Source organism: Aedes aegypti, chromosome 2 (genome assembly GCF_002204515.2).
Source record: "Aedes aegypti strain LVP_AGWG chromosome 2, AaegL5.0 Primary Assembly, whole genome shotgun sequence".
NCBI lineage: Eukaryota > Metazoa > Arthropoda > Insecta > Diptera > Culicidae > Aedes > Aedes aegypti.
In genome coordinates this window covers 451,391,436-451,408,825 of record NC_035108.1, presented here as the reverse complement: position 1 = coordinate 451,408,825, position 17,390 = coordinate 451,391,436, and the positions used below count along the sequence as shown (strand labels likewise).

Here is a 17,390-nt window from a genome sequence, read left to right as displayed (position 1 = left end):
ATATCAGAAACTTCTCCCAAGCTACCTTTTAAAATTAAAGACATTTCATGAAATATCTTCATATATTAGGATCTACAGATATTTTAAAAGTTTCCACCTCAAGGCTATGTAAGGTGTATATCTCGCGTTTAGTATCATACAGGCGTATCTGCAGTGATCGATTTTCTCTTCGAATAAGTACACGGTATTAAATCGATTTTCGAAACATTTTACGATTCAGCATGATGGAGGACGATGAGTAGATTCTGTTGAATCAAAAAAATATCAGTCAAAAACAGCCGCTCGGCCGCCTTTCCAGGATGTTTTGCATAAAAAGTTGTAGCCAAGAATAGAAGAACTAAATTACGGCCTCATAACTCAACGTCTGTTGGGCGCAGGTTCGTTGAGTGCTTCTCAGAAGTTCATCGTAGCGTCAAGCTCCTAAAATAAATGTGCTGAAAATCAAATTTTCAACTAGACTAAAACAAGCACACGGCCGGAAACGCTTTTATCAATCAAGAGGCTGACTAGTACTACTCGACCATCCCGTTGACAACCAGAAGGGCATAAAACACCCGGATACCACCATAATTAAAGCTGACAAAGTCAATCAATTCATTCGGTTCGATGATGATGATGCCAAAATAGATAAGCACAGAAAGGATAGGCGATCGGGAAACTGGAATGGGGGTGGGATGCGTGCAAATTGGTTTCTGCATGCCATGCTAAAAATAACTATGATGGATGGGGTTGGTTGGGTGTGAAAAGGGATGATTAGCGAGCAATATCTACCTGGGGTAGGTCCGTTCTTTCAAATAGCTGCATCGCGTGAGATATGGAATGAGGGGGCGAAAAAGACATTTGATTCGTCAAATCCAATCGATCCGGTTATTGAAGTGTTCGAAATAGTGCAACGAAAATTGAGTTCGAGCAAACAATGACGAAAATTTTAGAGATAAACGAACGACGTCGAATTATGGTAGAAAACATCGAAAAAAGCCATCAATTTAAAAGTGGTGTAAGAAGCCATCGAGGACATCAAGAACAACATCGATCACACCGGCGGATAGTTACCTTATGCTATTGCTTCTGTTCAACCGCGGACTGTGCGTTGTGCCAGCGTGGTGCATTGCGGGTTGCGTTTCGCCCCTTGCATGGTGCAGCAGCTTACTAGGGCGAGTAGCCCCGGGAATGCTAGAACCTGCTCCTCCGCCGCTAGCATTACTTGCAGCACCACCTCCACTGCTAGCCCCACCTCCGGATCCGATCGAAAAGGTCTCCAGGGACTCGCCCTCCGAAAGGCGACTGGAGGCAGTGTTGGAATGACGCAGCCACATCGCATAGCTACCGTAATCGGGCTTCACTTCGGCGTAGGTTTGCGTATCGCTAAGGCTACCATCGTTCAGCTTAGTGGACCCACGGGAGGACATTCTAGGGATGGTTAGTTTATTTGGGGGAGGAGAAAATGAAAGAAAATGGGGATGGAGAGACGAAACAGATGCGGTTAGTAACTCTAATGACTCGTTAGATGGCGAGTTCGGTTAGATCCGGTACAGAACTAATGGGAAACAAACCTATGTTGGAAGACATGCATATCTAAACCGGGCTTAGGCAAACTATGCGTTCCGGATCCAAACCTTTCTTTGACCGATTGACTCAACTGTGCCGCACCCGGTCCGGTCAACGAGAAACTACGATACTGGGGGTGTTGTTGCGCTTCTGAAAAGATGAATACGAGGTTAGAATACATCACGACATCAATTGCTGGAGTGTCTACTTACTTGCTTGGAAATCAGCCGTCGTGGTCTGCGTACCGCCGGAAACCTTCAGTTTCCCAGACCTTGGCACAGCCGAAACATGTGCCGTTCGTCCACCCGTGAGTAACGATTGCCCCTGCTGGTCCACAACTCCATTCGTCTTCTTGACGTATCCGAAACCTTGGGGAGTGCCCTTCGATCGACTGCTGACAATTTTCGACGATGAACTGCTCTTCCTCGAGTGGCCCGGAGAGCTCCGATCCTTCCGGCTCGAAGTGGGACTCGGAGGTTGTGATCCCTGTTGACTGTGATTGCTGGAAGGTGGTTGGCCATTCGATGACGGTGGTTCCGGCATTCGTCCCCAGTATTCGCGACCTCCGGGTCCCGATGCCGAACCGTTCTGCTGTCGTGAAATTTTGCCATTCACCGCGTCCATGGCTGGGCTTGTTCCGATACTATCCAGGTTATCGCCTCGACTGCTACGACATCTGTGGGCGAGAACGAGAAGCATAAGTAAATGTAATGCATACTTTCAGGGGTATGAGTTGCAGATATTCATAAAGTGAAAGGGTCGTTCTGTGGTCGGATAGTTGGTTGCAAAACTTTCCCCACAGAGCCAGTAATTATGTATGCAGTCAAAGCCATCAACGTCACTTCCAGCCGAGCGGAGAAAGAGGCAATATTTAGTGCCACACAACAATTTCTGTCTTGCATGTTTGCATAGCGATGCAAGCGCCGTGGACAACTGCAGTGCCCTCAACAGGAAACGGATAGCGTTAGCATTTATGCTGCTCGCAGTGTTTGGGGACATGGAGCAGACCATATACAGGTCGGACTCGATTATCCGGAGACTCGATTATCCGGGGACTCGATTATCCGGGATTCGATTATCCGGAATTTTAGACTCGATTATCCGGAATTTGATTTTTGATGTTCTTGTTTTTCAATTTTTATGCATACATTTGAGATAATTTGGTATTGCAATATACAACATGAATGGTTTTGCAGTTTTGAACGTATTTAAGAACAGGGGGGTTTTGAAAAGTGGTTTTTGTGTATGCTGGTAAAAAAAATCGTTTTCTTGTAAAGACCCCTGCTGTTCCTAGAAATAATTTCTGGCTACGCCACCACATCATATAAATAAAACAACAAAAAAAGATAATATTTATGTTCTTTTATCGAAGATTTCAATTTTTTTCTTAGTGATTCGATTATCCGGAGGATTCGATTATCCGGAGTGAAAAAAAAATCGATACTCCGGATAATCGAGTCCGACCTGTATTAGAAGTGGTTTTTTGATAAATGGTTAGACCAAGTAGACATGTAAGACGAAGTGACACTATTGTAATTGATGTGCGAAAAACGACACCCACTTTTGCATCCCAGATGGAGGAAAATGAAAGCGGCACAATGACGAGGAGATTTCCACATTCTTCTTCTTCTTTCTGGCGTTACGTCCCAACTGGGACAAAGCCTGCTTCTCAGATTAGTGTTCTTATGAGCACTTCCACAGTTATTAACTGAGAGCTTTCTTTGCCGATTGACCATTTTTGCATGTGTATATCGTGTGGCAGGTACGAAGATACTCTATGCCCTGGGAATCGAGAAAATTTCCTTTACGAAAAGATCCTCGACCAGCGGGATTCGAACCCACGACCCTCAGCATGGTCATGCTGAATAGCTGCGCGTTTACCGCTACGGCTATCTGGCCCCCTCAGATTTCCACATTGCACATAGCATTTTATCGCGTTCATCCTGGCGTTTTTCCATTGAGCAATTTTCCGAGCGAGAAAAGTAAATGCCATGGAAATTCCTTTTCCCCCTAGTAGTGATGGCAGTAGCAGAACACAAGCATCGCAATTTAACTCGTTTCTCACTGGCAGTGTTTATTTACTGGGGAAATTGCGTGTAGGGAGCATTCGACAATGTGGTGATTTGTTGTGAGTAGGTCGATTAAAGTGAAAGGGCTCAATCAGGGTGGCCATTAGAGCTGGGGGCGTTCAAAGCGATTGCACGAAATTGGTGCATAAAACAAGTCACGGGCCCGTGGTTATAGATTTCCTTTGGGAACCTTGACCTTTTGGACATTGTGTTATGGGTTGAACTTCACTCGAAATGGAGAAAAGGTAGTTCAGCAGGAGGATTTGAAATTTATATAGATTTGGTCGAATCTGTCTGAGAATCAGTGCTGGTTTCCCAAATAATTTTCCGGGTAAGATAATCTATCATATTATTTATCAAAGCGGGAACTGTTTCATAATTCGTACTACAGTCAACTGTCCCTAACTTGATATTGAAGGGACCATCGAGTTAGGAAGGTATCGAGTGACAGAACACAAAACAAGTGCAACTCGGTGGTAGGAGTTAGCCTTGATAACCAACTTTACTATGGTGTAACTCGAGAAACGGAATATCGAGGCAGAGTTGACAGTATTTCCAAGAAATACCTGATAATGTGTGTACATCTCGGTTATGATCTTTAATATTAAGGAAAAAAGACTTCTGCTGGATAAACATTTTAGTCGAAAAGAGTATTTCATCTTCTCCTAAATTACTAATTTGATCACCCATTGAAGAAAAGTTGCACGATTTCACGCAGATTTCATAGATTTCTGAGGAATGGTGTTTTCATGACACGAGTTTGCTTTGGTCAGCCAATTTCCAAATTGTCAAACTTAAAAACGCATATATCTGTGATGGTTTATGGACAAAAGGTCGAAAGACAAAAGGCCGAAAATGGTTTGCTTGGTGGGAAATTTTTCCTTACTTGAAAATGGAATTTCGACTTTTTGTCCCTTCTTTTTTGTTCTTCGACCTTTTGTCCTTTCGACCTTTTGTCTTTCGACCTTTTGTCTTTCGACCTTTTGAAATAGATTCATCTGTGATATGTTAAGATAAATAACAAAAAAAGGTCGAGTCAAATCAAAGTGAAGAAACAAAGAATGCCGCCAATCGTAGTTAGTTGATCCGGATTTGGAGGATACAGGCAGGAGATCTTGTAGGGCAATCAAGATCTCCTTTCAAATCGCAAATAATGGAGACTGTCACGTTTTTCCGAAAACTTTTAGAGATCGCGAACTTCTTCTCAAACATCTTGAAGAGAAGAAGCACAAATGATGAACTTATAGCGACAAAACTGAACGTTTGTTCAAGGCCGTCTTGAAAGGTGTCTCTGACGAAATAAAAAAAAGAATGATTTAATTGGATTTTCCACAGTCCAAGTAATCATTATGAAAATCGGACATTCGTCAGAAAGGCCTTTGGGGCGATCCATTAATTACGTAAGACAATTTTTAGGGTTTTTCAACCCCCCCTCCCCCCATGGTAAGATTTTTTGTATGAACATTAAAAATAAATCGTATGGCGCGTAAGAAATCTCAAACCCCCCCTCCCCCCATAAACCCTTACATAATTAATGGATAGCCCCTTTCTCAATAATGTGATTTTGTTCTCTTTAATAAAAGTGATCTAAATAACATTGAAGCTTTAGAATAAGCAAGACATAAGTTCGATGTTCGTTTGGCATGGAAACAAATCCAGAAACCTGGAGGAAATTTCCAGAACAAGTTCCGTCGGTGTCAAAAATGGGGTCATGGTACCAAACATTGTCGCATGGATGCTCTTCTCACGCCAAGAACGTCTGTCCTGTAGAAAAAGACACTAAAAAGTTTGTATGCGCAAATGCGGGGGCAACCATACGTCTAACTTTTGGGATTGCCCTTCGCGCAAACGAATTGTTAAGGCTCGTAACAGACAGATGAACGGCAACGTTTTTCGAAGCTGAAATTCCCCAGGCTGAATGTCCATATTCTAACAGCTAATAACATACAGTTTCTTCCGGGATTCCCTGGTGTAGGGATTATGAGAGGTTTGAAGCAGAGTATAGTAAAAACAAAATATGTTCGTGAGTCAACGAACTATTTAACTAGTACTGAAAATTAAATCAATTCGGATCATAGTAGGCATAGGTTTACGAAAAAAAAGAGAGGAATCAGTTTGTTGAAGTGGTTTGGGAGGAATAAACGTGGTTTTATAATGATGAAGAAAGTGTTAATTATTTAGTCTTGCACTATTGAAATTATTAGGAAAGCGTGATCTGGAAAGTGTGTAAATTAGGCTATTTAAAAAGGTCTAGTCACTACAAGGCGCATCTGCTCAAAGAGGGGAAAGAAAGAAAGTGTGCGGAGCTGAGGACCTGTTAGGTGAAATTTCCGTTTTTCGAATTTTCCTGTTATTTTGTGGGGATTTAAAAAAAAATGGAATCTGAAAGTATCCGTTACAATGAACAGTTTTCAGTGTTTTTCGCCTCAAGTAATCACTTCCCAACTAACATTCACTCATTTAACAAACACCATTATGGCAATTTTAATCAGCATCATGTTTAATAACATTTTAACAATTTTCATGGCTAACCTTTGTTCAGGCGTTGTTCACGCAAATTTGGAGAAACTTTAAAGCATGCCGTTGAATTCCAACTTTATTTTTCAGCTTGTAAAACGTTTAACAAGCTTTTAGTTCAGCTTTTATACAACTGGTCCAAAAATAATTAAAACAAAAAAATATTTTGCTCTGCGCTTCAAAAGTAGTGTACACAATAATCATGATATAACAACTATATTTAAAAACCGCCTGGATACTGGATTCGAACTCGAGACCTTCCAATCGCCAGCGGTATGCCTTGCCATCTGCGTCATCCTAGAATTGGTCGGCGTTAAGTCAGAGTGGACCAAGTGACATTTTTGATATTTTGAGAAAAATGGGTTTAAAGTCTAACGCTCTGTAATTTTTGAACTCGTTTAAATTTCGGTTCAATATTTTAACACGTCTTTATGTTACTTTCAAACAATATAATGTGAAGTGATAAACATGAAAAATCATAATCCAAACCTCTAATAGAACGATTTTTTGATGGACTATGTGTACTTGGTCCACTCTGACTGAACCAAAGACCACTGTTCAGTGAGCTGGTTCACTCTGACTGAACAATTTCTTGAAAAATAACAATCATTTAATGCTTGCATGGTCAAATTGGGTGCATATGTCTAAGATAAACAGATTATCAAGACCCTTCGACACCAGTATCGTAAATTCTTAAATAACCCATATAGTAAATACCAAAATCAGTGGCATTACGATAGCTTGAAAATTAAGGTTTCGCAAGGTCAGGGCGTTGAAGACCAGAAATATTCAAATATGCGTTCAGTCAGAGTGGACCAAGTGAAAATCTTGAGTATCGACCAAAATATGCTGGTCCAATAAGCGGATCGTAGGACATGCCATACATACACCATAGAACTACCGTACACTTCTATCGGACTCTGAAATTGACTCAAAAATTTGCAGTAATCAATCAGTTTATTGCTTTTCAACACTTGGTCCGCTCTGTCTGCACAGAATTTGTTGTAATTTCTGACCACCTACCGAAAATGGTAAATGGTCAAAAATCAAAATCAAATGCATCGAATCATGTAATTTTTATAAATTTCTATTGATGGATAAATAGAAGAATGATTCGATGTCGAAAAATCTGACAAATCTCCTGAAATGTCTTTCATTTCCTCGCATTCCTAAGCGCGCTGATCATTTTCGCTGTTATGGTAATAAGCACTTGGTCCATTCTGACCGCACACTTTTATCTATTTTTGTTGATCATCCAAAGTAAATTTATTACATATCTCACGCAGTTTACAGCATTCTTCAAATCTGATCAAAGTGTAACGAAGGTAAAGTAATTTTGAATCTAATGAGAGAATAATCCAATTTTCTCAAGTTTTGTACTTGGTCCCCTCTGACTTAACGGCGACCAATTGATGAATAAATCGTCCAGTGCAAAATATAAACCTCTCATAGCTGAATATTGATCATGTTTGAGCTTCTATTCGACATCGTCTAATCAACACATGGTTCGCTAATCAACAACTGAACAAGCTGCTGTTTAGTGCGGATCCAAGCTGAGTTCAGTCGCCTATTTTTAGCGCACAGTGAGAAAATTTATGTCAATGATGGACAAAAATAATGTTTATTTACACAAAGTGAAATCAGTTTGAAATTATTAATTTAATTAAATTAAATTTTCAGTTTGAACGGATATTTAGTTCTCTAGATTTGTGTTCATGAAAATTTGAAGTTTGGCTTCGATGCATCTTCAGCTTAAGCTAACTTCATAATAGGTTATAGTTTGTTCAAAACATCAATTTGAATGATTCATTAACTTAAATAGAAATTAATTTATTTTATAAATTATATTTGTATTAATTAATTATATTATTGATTTGTATTTTTCATAAACCTATTATGCATTGAAGAAAAAGTTCTCTGTTTGGATATATTCAAATCATTTGAAGTGTTCTGAGCACTATGCGCCTGAATAGAAACATATTCGAGTATCTTGACGCGTGGGATTTTTTTTCAGAAACGGCCAAATAAATCATATTTCTTAGATCGCACTATTCAGTTGTGAAGAAATGTCATTTCAAATGTAGATATAGAAATTTATTCAAACAATTCTGTCAAAGAAATTTCCACTTTTCTTGTACGGAACAACATCCCGAGCAGGCGAAAAAAGCTTAGTAATAGCAAACTATAACATGGATAGCTAAAAGTGATACTAACTTGATATATCATATATAAAAGATCTGAAAATGATATCTAAAATTAACTACATACAAAGAACAAAAAAAATTTTGATGTTGTCGTTTGATCTTTTATGTCAATCAAGTCAATATCTCGCTTTGTTTGTCAGTACTTCGCTCCTACTATGAATACCTAGCTAAAATGTTTGTTTTTATTTTCCAAAATAATCCTACATTTCTGGAGGCTGACCATGTTTATTTTCTGAACAGCTATTTAAAAAGTTTTGAGAAAGCATGAGTTATAAGCTTTGAAATGCGTTCGGAACTCAACATGAATTTCGGATATTTTGTCCATTTTATAAAATTTAGCTATAGTGTAATCGCTTTTACAAGACTTATTTATTGCTGAACAATGTGTTTGTTAATTTGGCCTCTATTGCATCAGCTGTTCTTATAATATACTGAAGCTGAATTAGGATTTTATAAAATACTTATTCAGCTCTTATTCATACTTATGTTAAACATGTGGAAATAGCTGAAGTGCGACGCAAGTAAAACGTTAGTTCGTCTTCTGTGTATCCTTTTATACATATACATTTGTTTAGTAGAAATTTGGCTTTTTAATTGGGGGAAACATGTCTTGTTCAGCTCATTAGTAAAACAATCTTGACTAGTCGAACGAGAATCTTTGGAAACGTTTAATGAATGGCGATTCAACTTTTGTTCATTCTAATGCATAACGTTGAACAGGGGCCCAGATAGCCGTAGCGGTAAACGCGCAGCTATTCAGCAAGACCAAGCTGAGTGTCGTGGGTTCGAATCCCACCGGTCGAGGATCTTTTCGGGTTGGAAATTTTCTCGACTTCCCAGGGCATAGAGTATCTTCGTACCTGCCACACGATATACGCATGCAAAAATGGTCATTGGCATAGTAAGCTCTCAGTTAATAACTGTGGAAGTGCTCATAAGAACACTAAGCTGAGAAGCAGGCTCTGTCCCAGTGGGGACGTAACGCCAGAAAAGAAGAAGAACGTTGAACATTGACCTAAGTTTATGTTAAAAAAGCACCTTCTCAGCTCTTTATAGAGCATTTTTTTTTATTCAGCTGTCATTACCATTATTGAACAATAATTAAACATGTATGCTTGTTTGTGGCTCTGAATTTTTAGTTGGGTTGAGTGTGGGTAATGGATTTGAGTAAAGTTGAACATTTTCAAAAAAAAAAAATATATTGAATATGGTAAAAAAATAGTAGTTTGACTGTACTGAGACAGTCCGCTAAAGGAATTGCTAAATTAAAACGAGTCCTCTGAGAGGGTATGGTATGGAAATGCGTGTTCCCCGAAAGGGAATCTAACAGAGTGCGAGTTACCTGAGAGGATAAACTTCAAAAAGCGATTCTCCTTAGAGGGTAAACGACAAAAAAAACAACCAGTGCTGGGAATGGTAATAGTAGTAGGCTTGAATTTTCGCGAAAATCACGTGGCTCTCCCAGTACAGTAGTTCAAAAACGTGAATCTCATCAAGTAGCCTATGTTGGGTGCACGAATTATCTAAGTCATGAGTGTCATTGAAAGCTCTAAATGCGGGAAATGCAGCGGGAAATAGAACATTTTTCTACAGTAGTTTTGGGTTGCCCTTAGCAACGGGTGTTTTGCTATTTTCAAGGCATTTTGCCTACAGCAGCGATGGGCGTGAGTTTCACTGGCTTCGCTGACTGTGATTGGTTTTGCTTGGCTACTGTAGAGTGAATTTCAGATTTTTTCCCAACCCTGAAAACAACAATTCCCATGATAGTGTAAGTTACAATACAGCTAGTAAGCTAGAAAAAGAGTCCCCTGAGAGGGTAGCTTATAGAAAAAGAGTCCCCTGAGAGGGTAACTCGAAAAACGAGTCCCCTTAGAGGGTAGCTAACAGAGTCCCCTGAGAGGGTAAACGAAAAAAAGCAAGTCCCCTGAAAGGGTAAGCTTCGAAAATATCAAGTCCCCTGAGAGAGTAAGTTACAGAAGAGCAAGTGAGCTACAAAAGCGAGTTCCCCTGAGAGAGTAGCTAATAAAAAAAAGTCCCCTGAGAGGTTAGCTAAAAAAGCAAGTACCTTGAGAGGGTAAACGACAAAAAACGTGTCCGCTGAGAGGATAAACGATAAAAAAAAACAAATCTCATGATAGGGTAAGTTACAAAATAGCAAGTGAGCTAGAAAAACAAGTCCCCTGAGAGGATAGTTAATAGAAAAAGAGTCCCCTGAGAGGGTAGCTAACAGAAAGTGAGTCCTCTGAGAGGGTACGCTACGATAATATAATAATAAAGCGAGTTCCCCTCAGAGAGTAGCTAATAGAAAAGTAAATCCCCTGAGAGGGTAAACGACAAAAAAAAAAGTGTCCGCTGAGAGGGTAAGCGACAAAAAGGCGAGTCCCCTGAGGGGGTAAGCTAAGAAAATATCAAGGCCCCTGTTAGCTACCAAACAGAAAGTGAGTCCCCTGAGAGGGTAAACGACTAAGAAGCAAGTCCCTTGAGAGGGTAACTAGAAAGGCGAGTCCCCTGAGAGGGTAAAAAAAAACAAGTCCCCTGAAAGGGTAAGCTACGATAATATCAAGCCCCCTGAAAGGTCAGTGTGCATCGAACTTTCGTGTTGTGCGTACACGAATTCTCTCTGCTCTTGGAAGTTTTTTTTTTTTAACTACCTAAATCAATAAAACAGTACTTTTAAGTGCTACAAAACCAGTACTTTTCAGTGCTGAAATTAAAAACGGTACTTTTCAGTGCTACTAAAATAGTACTTTTCAGTACTATTTTTTTCTATTATTGATCCCTTTACGATAGTTGTTTGGACCCATGCCTTCGATTTTTCGTTGGACCCGTTGGCGAAAGCTAGCGGTGGTAGTCCTTCTTGGACACCGTCTTGGGAAAAAACCTCTTAGGAGGTCACGTCTTCTTTCGTTTATTCACTAAACATGGTTGCAACTACAAACAAAAGGAAGGGTGAATCTCTGAATTCACAACTTTCTTCCAAAAAAGTGGGATTTTAAACTGTCACTAAACGCGGCAAGAATGGAAGAAAGGACGTTTCTCCGGAATGCGAACTCTCTTCCAAGGGTGAAATGAATAATGTTGATAATTGTACCGAAATGAGCAACCAGTTCGATGCTCTAGACAAATTTTCTGAACACCAAATCGAAGCAGCTTCTAGCCCAGGCTCTTTGATTCAAGTGAGAAAGCAAAGAGTGCCGCCTATCGTAGCATTGAATTTAAGCAGGAAATCTTGAACTCTATTGGGGGAATTTGGGGGCATCAAGGTCTCCATCCAAATCGCAAAGAAAGGAGACTGTCGCGTTTTGCCAGAAACTCTTAAAGATACTTCTTCTCAAACATCTTGAAGAGAAAAAACACAATTTTTTTTACTTATGACGACAAAACTTAAAGTTTGTTCAAAGTTTGTGAAAGGTCTCTCAAGTGACTATAAGTCACCTGAAGAGATCAAAAATGGATACTAAATGATATACTTGGATTTTCCCCAGTCCAAGTAATCGTTATGAAACAGAGAACCCAATGTGGCATTGTTCGGAAAGGGTTTTCTCAATAATATTATTTAGTTCACTTTAACAAAAAAGATCTAAATAATATTGAAGCTTTAAAAAAAGCAAGACTTATGTTTGATTCCGTGTGACTTGGGAACATTTCCAGAAACCTGGAGTAAATTACCAGAAACCTACTCAGTGCCGTCGGTGCTAAAAGTGGGATCATGGTACAAAACATTGCCGCATGGATGCTAAATGCATGATTTACGGAGGTTCTTCTCACGCTAAAGACGTCTGTCCAGTGAAGGAAGATATCGATAAATTCATTTGCGCAAATTGCGGGGGCAATCATAAGTCAAACTTTTGGGCTTGCCTTTCGCGTAGGAGAGTCGACGAGGGTCGTGCCAGGCAGATGAACAGTAATATCCGTTACGATAACGGTCGTTTCCGGATTTTCCCTGTAAGAGAATCGAACAATGCTCATTTTTCAGTTAACGATCGATTGATTATGAATCATACCCATCAGGAAGATCATAGTCATGCTCATTCACGAACTAATTTTAATCCGTCGGGTAGCTGTTCGAATCTTTCAATTTCGAATGTATCTACCCACGGTAAATCCTTTGCCGATATCGTAGCAGGAAATTTGAACTCATCCCCTGTTCGTACTTGTTACAAATCAAATGGAAAAAACCCTACCGCCACAGGTAACTCCGCTTCATCGTCTACCGAAAATTCTAATGGGAATTCATCAGATAATGTACCCACTTCAAGTGATATGTCTGCCTCTGATTTTAATTTTCTAACTGAACAATTGAACCTAATTATTATTATTATTATGTTTTATTTAAGACACTTTACCATTTGTCATGGCATTCGTGTCTGGATTGAACCTAATGATTGATGCAATGTTCAAAGCCACCACTAAGACTGAATATTTTCACATCTGACTCACCTCAGTTACCTCAGGAATGCCAAAAATCTATGTTTGCGGATGACATAGGCCTCTCCACCAAAGGACGAAGCCTGCTTGTCATCTGTAGTCGATTGCAAAAAAGTTTGAATATTTTTTTCTTTATACTTGCAAAACTGGAAGATATCTCCTAATGCTCGTTTCTAATGATATTCCAACACAATCGAAAAAAAAAACAAGGTTGGAGCAAGCTAAAAAACATAGAAAAATCCATGAAATAATATGAGCGTCAAAAAAGTAGAGCCATTGTCGAAATTGAAAACCACGCAGACAACAAAAATTGCTCTAATAAAAGCTTGTTATAAGTAATTGTAAAAAGACATAATCCCAGAGCCGGATCCATTTGCAATTGTTTGCAATCCGGATCAACGACCCAAAACCCAACATGTTTAGATCCAAATTAGTTTATGCCACTGCAACACACACACAGAGCAGCACAAATGTACACGAAACTGCCATAATCCTCGTCGTTATATTTGCTCACGTGAGCTTATTCCAGGTAAACTAACCCAAATGCTGTGCAACCCTTCCGCCGTTGTTGTCGTTGCATCATACCGAAAGAAATACATACAACTAACTGCTGCACCTGTCCTAGTCTCAGGAGTATTTGCACTAGAAACGGACACGTTCCGAAGACTAGGTCGTCGAACGAGCAGGAATTTATTATTGCGGATTATCCCTATTTACGAAAAAAAAAACGAACCACGTCTGCAATCGTTCGCCAATGTAGGCACTGACCCAAGGTAACGCAGTGGAATGGGAAAAATACTATTGTGCCTTGGGAAACATCTAATCATCACCAGTTTATCCAACAAATCTGAAGGCTATTCTATTAGTTTTGTTCTTCTAGAAAGAAAAAAAAAACATTCGACAGTGTTTGGCATGAAGGCTTCATTGTAAAATTAAAAAAAAAACTCAATTTACTAGCATACATTAATAGAATAATCAAAAGTTATTTGTCAAATCGTACCCTTCAGGTTAATTTTCAGATCTCCAAGTCTGAAAGACTTCATGGTTTTCCTCAAGACAGCATTTTGGGACCAATATTAAACAATATTTTCACATCTGACATACCTGAGTTACCTCAGGGTTTTTCAAAAATCTTTGTTTGCGGATGACATTATTATTATTTTATTGGCAATTTTTTTTTGATAAACTACAGAGTGTTCCCCTTCATTAAATGCTTGCAAATTCGACTGCCTAGCGAAATGGCCCCGCTAAGGAGTGACGTGCCCCCTTACTTTCACCATTCACACCATCAATCACTCCCCCACACCTGCCAAACCCGAAATGCCAGCAAGAAAACCCACTTGATTCGGTTTTTCGTGAGCTGTCAACGCCTTGCGAAAGTGGGTCCTGCATTCCGAGAATACCTTGACATGAAAAGAATCCCCCGTTGGTTGGTGGTGCGTTCCTATCGACTAAACACCACCCCTTCTCAAGCAGAAGAAAGCCATCCCATTAATAAACGCCCAATTAAAGTGACGTCCGTCTGTTCTGCTCAGCGTGTGGCTCGATTATGGGACTTGTCAAGAAACAATTAGATTCGTATTAGGCAAAGTCCGACACCAGTCAGTCAGCCAGTAGCGCAAATTGAGACTAATGAATTCGCGTTCGAACTAGATCTTCAGAAACTGTTTGTTACATCATCGGTTGTCAACAGGGGCGAAGTCAGGATTAATATCGAAGAGGAGCATTATTCCAGGGGGCCCAGATAGCCGTAGCGGTAAACGCGCAGCTATTCAGCATGACTATGCTGAGGGTCGTGGGTTCGAATCCCACTGGTCGAGGATCTTTTCGTAAAGGAAATTTTATCGATTCCCAGGGCATAGAGTATCTTCGTACCTGCCACACGATATACACATGCAAAAATGGTCAATCGGCAAAGAAAGCTCTCACTTAATAACTGTGGAAATGCTCATAAGAACACTAATCTGAGAAGCAGGCTTTGTCCCAGTTGGGACGTAACGCCAGAAAGAAGAAGAAGAAGGAGCATTATTCCCTAATTTCTCACAAAACGGTTATCCTAAACTAGACTCTATAAAGAGTTCATAAAAGATTCCTCAAAAGAATTCCTGAAGAGTTTTCTATTGGATTTTATCTCAAGATTCCTGTACAGACTTCTCCAAGAATTCTTTCAGACATTCCTCCAGGAATGTGAGTACTTTTTGAAGAAATTCCTGCAGGAACCTCTGTAGGATCTTTTAAATGTAGTGCTTGAAGATTTCCGCAGCGAAAGTTCTTGCATTGACCAAAGAGGAGGATTGAGGCAACATCGATATCTTTGAATGTTTTACGTATAGATTTTAAAGAAGTCTGAATTTCAGTTGAACTCTGTTATCCAAATTATTATTTGAATATGAATGCTGAAAACAATCTTCGTCAAATTCAAAATTCTCCTTTCAACTACGCCCATGATCGTCCATTGGTTCGAGAACCGTTTGTACTTTTCAACAGAGCAGCAACAGCAGCGCAATGATTGAGGAAAATTGAATCTCATCTCAAGTGCCCGCCAGCATCCATTCACTTGACTCCACAATTCGCCGGCAGTGCGGATAACTTCCAAGAAATGTTACACACTCACTCAATCGCCATCATCGATCCAGACGCAGCATCCAGTAGCGATGAATCGTGATGAAACTCCTCCTTGGAGTGTAGGAAATTAGCTCTAAGTGCACACACTGACTGGATACTCAAGAGAAGAGAGTGAGATCGCAGTGGGCCTGGACTTTGTTGCGAAGGATGGGACGAAGATTGCAATTGCATGTGATGAAATCTTGCCTCTGCTGCTGCATTCCAGTTGCAGTGGGCCATGAAATCTCGTGCTGAACTAACAAACGCGAGCAACAAAGGGGATTAAACTTAATTGAGTTGTTGAGTCGAGTGGAAGCTTGTTTAAGTTTTCCGACGAATTTTGCGTGGAGTTCTTGATGCCTCCCAAATGGTTAACGCAAGTAATTTTGTTAGTTTTTTTTCACTTTCTTCAAGCTGTTGCTGTTCAAAATGTCCACACTACAAGAGGTTGTTAGGAATATTCCTTAACATCATTTCAAACCGTCTTAGTTTTAGAGTATTTTAATACATCTATTCTTGTAGTGTACTATAAAATATAGATAAGCGAAATTGTTACTTGGATGGCTATCCATCGAATTCAACCGAATTTTTAACCGCAATAATTGGAAAACGTAGGTAACTAAATCCATCCACAGGTCATCATTGTGGTCGCCTGCTAAAACGAACCTCCCCGGGCACCTGGGGGTATGAGATTTATAACAATTTCAGCGCCTTTTCATACGCTTATCAGCACCCCGCCATCCACTCAACCGTACATCAACCACTTCCGGTCCGGTGTTCGATTGGTTAATTGAAATTCTGTCTGCGGATTAATTCCAAAAACCACCCTTCATTCCGCTGTTCGTCCTCACCGGAGACCGGAAGGCTGGGTTGGTGTCGAGGATTTCACGCCGAAAGCTCTACCGGAGCCATAATTAATTCATGGTACGTAAATTATACATCTGTCGGCTCGCTTTGTACCGTGACTCTATTCGCGTTGCTCGAGTTACAAAAAAAAAAAGTTGCTGTTCCCTAAAGCTGTGCAAATTAATTATTTATTACACGCTAATTCATGTGAATCCGGGTATGGGTTGGGAGCAAGAGACTTTCCACTTCATGTAAACGTCACTAATTTATGGTAGTAGTACATATAACTATGATCACGTTAGAACAAAGAGCCTCATCACGATGGTGGCAACAAATTTCAGTTCGAATAAATCAAGCTTGACAGATCAAAGAAAGCTTTTGTTGTGCGAGGCTCAGAGGCAGGAAAAATGTCCGAAGTGGCGGATGGGGCATTTCCCGACTTGTGTATGGAACTTTGTTGCTTGTTTAATGAAATTGGTGAGCTAGTTTGCTGACTCGGATGTGAGTGAGTAAACTTTTCCTTTTCAAAAGCCTATGAGCGAAATGAATGTCAATGTCAGAGGAGATGCTTAAAAGTAGGGCTGGAAATTTAAGTCTCGCTTCACGCTTTGACTATTTGAAATTGTTTTGACAGCTGCTTTTTTGTGCTTTTCGCCTTTCTATACACTTATCTTGTGTAGTATTACTTGATATCTAACCAAATGCGATGGTTGCTTCCAGGAATTCTTCCGGAGAGTCCACCGAAAATTTACCTAGGGATTCTACAAGAAATCCCGACCAGTGGATTACAATAAATTTGTAGCACAATCATATCAAGATTTGATGGAGTAAATTATAACAAAATTCAAACAAAATCAGTCATAATAACGAAGACTGTTTCAAATTTGTTCAATTTCAAAACTTGTTATACAAATTTAAGAGTAATTGCTTATAACCAATTTTGTTATAATTCAGACATGAAAAATATCAAAATGAGTTATATTTTTGTATAATTTGAAACATAATGAGCTTCATGTTTGTTCAAATTAAACAATATTTTGTTATAATTTAGTTTAGCGTAGGGGAAATTGTGTTATAATTTATTTTATTTTAAATACTAACCAGCCAAAATTATAACATATTTTGTTAGAAAAAGAGCGCTAACTGAGTAACAAAATCTGTTACATCTCTGTTG

General features: G+C 39.6%; 1 protein-coding gene across 5 annotated transcripts in view; it reads right to left on the bottom strand.

Annotated features, from left to right (window-relative positions):
• The window catches only part of LOC5564933 (protein sickie), a 653,305-nt gene that overhangs the window by 158,254 nt on the left and 477,661 nt on the right, over positions 1-17,390 (bottom strand). For 2 of the 5 annotated variants that reach the window (XM_021848047.1, XM_021848051.1), the window contains 4 exons: positions 1,761-2,224; positions 1,554-1,698; positions 1,054-1,410; positions 772-798 (listed from right to left, as the gene is read on the bottom strand). In XM_021848047.1, the coding sequence (XP_021703739.1) occupies positions 772-798; positions 1,054-1,410; positions 1,554-1,698; positions 1,761-2,224 (993 nt within the window). The remainder of the gene's footprint in view (positions 1-771; positions 799-1,053; positions 1,411-1,553; positions 1,699-1,760; positions 2,225-17,390) is intronic. The other 3 variants (XM_021848048.1, XM_021848049.1, XM_021848050.1) reach the window with 3 other exon arrangements.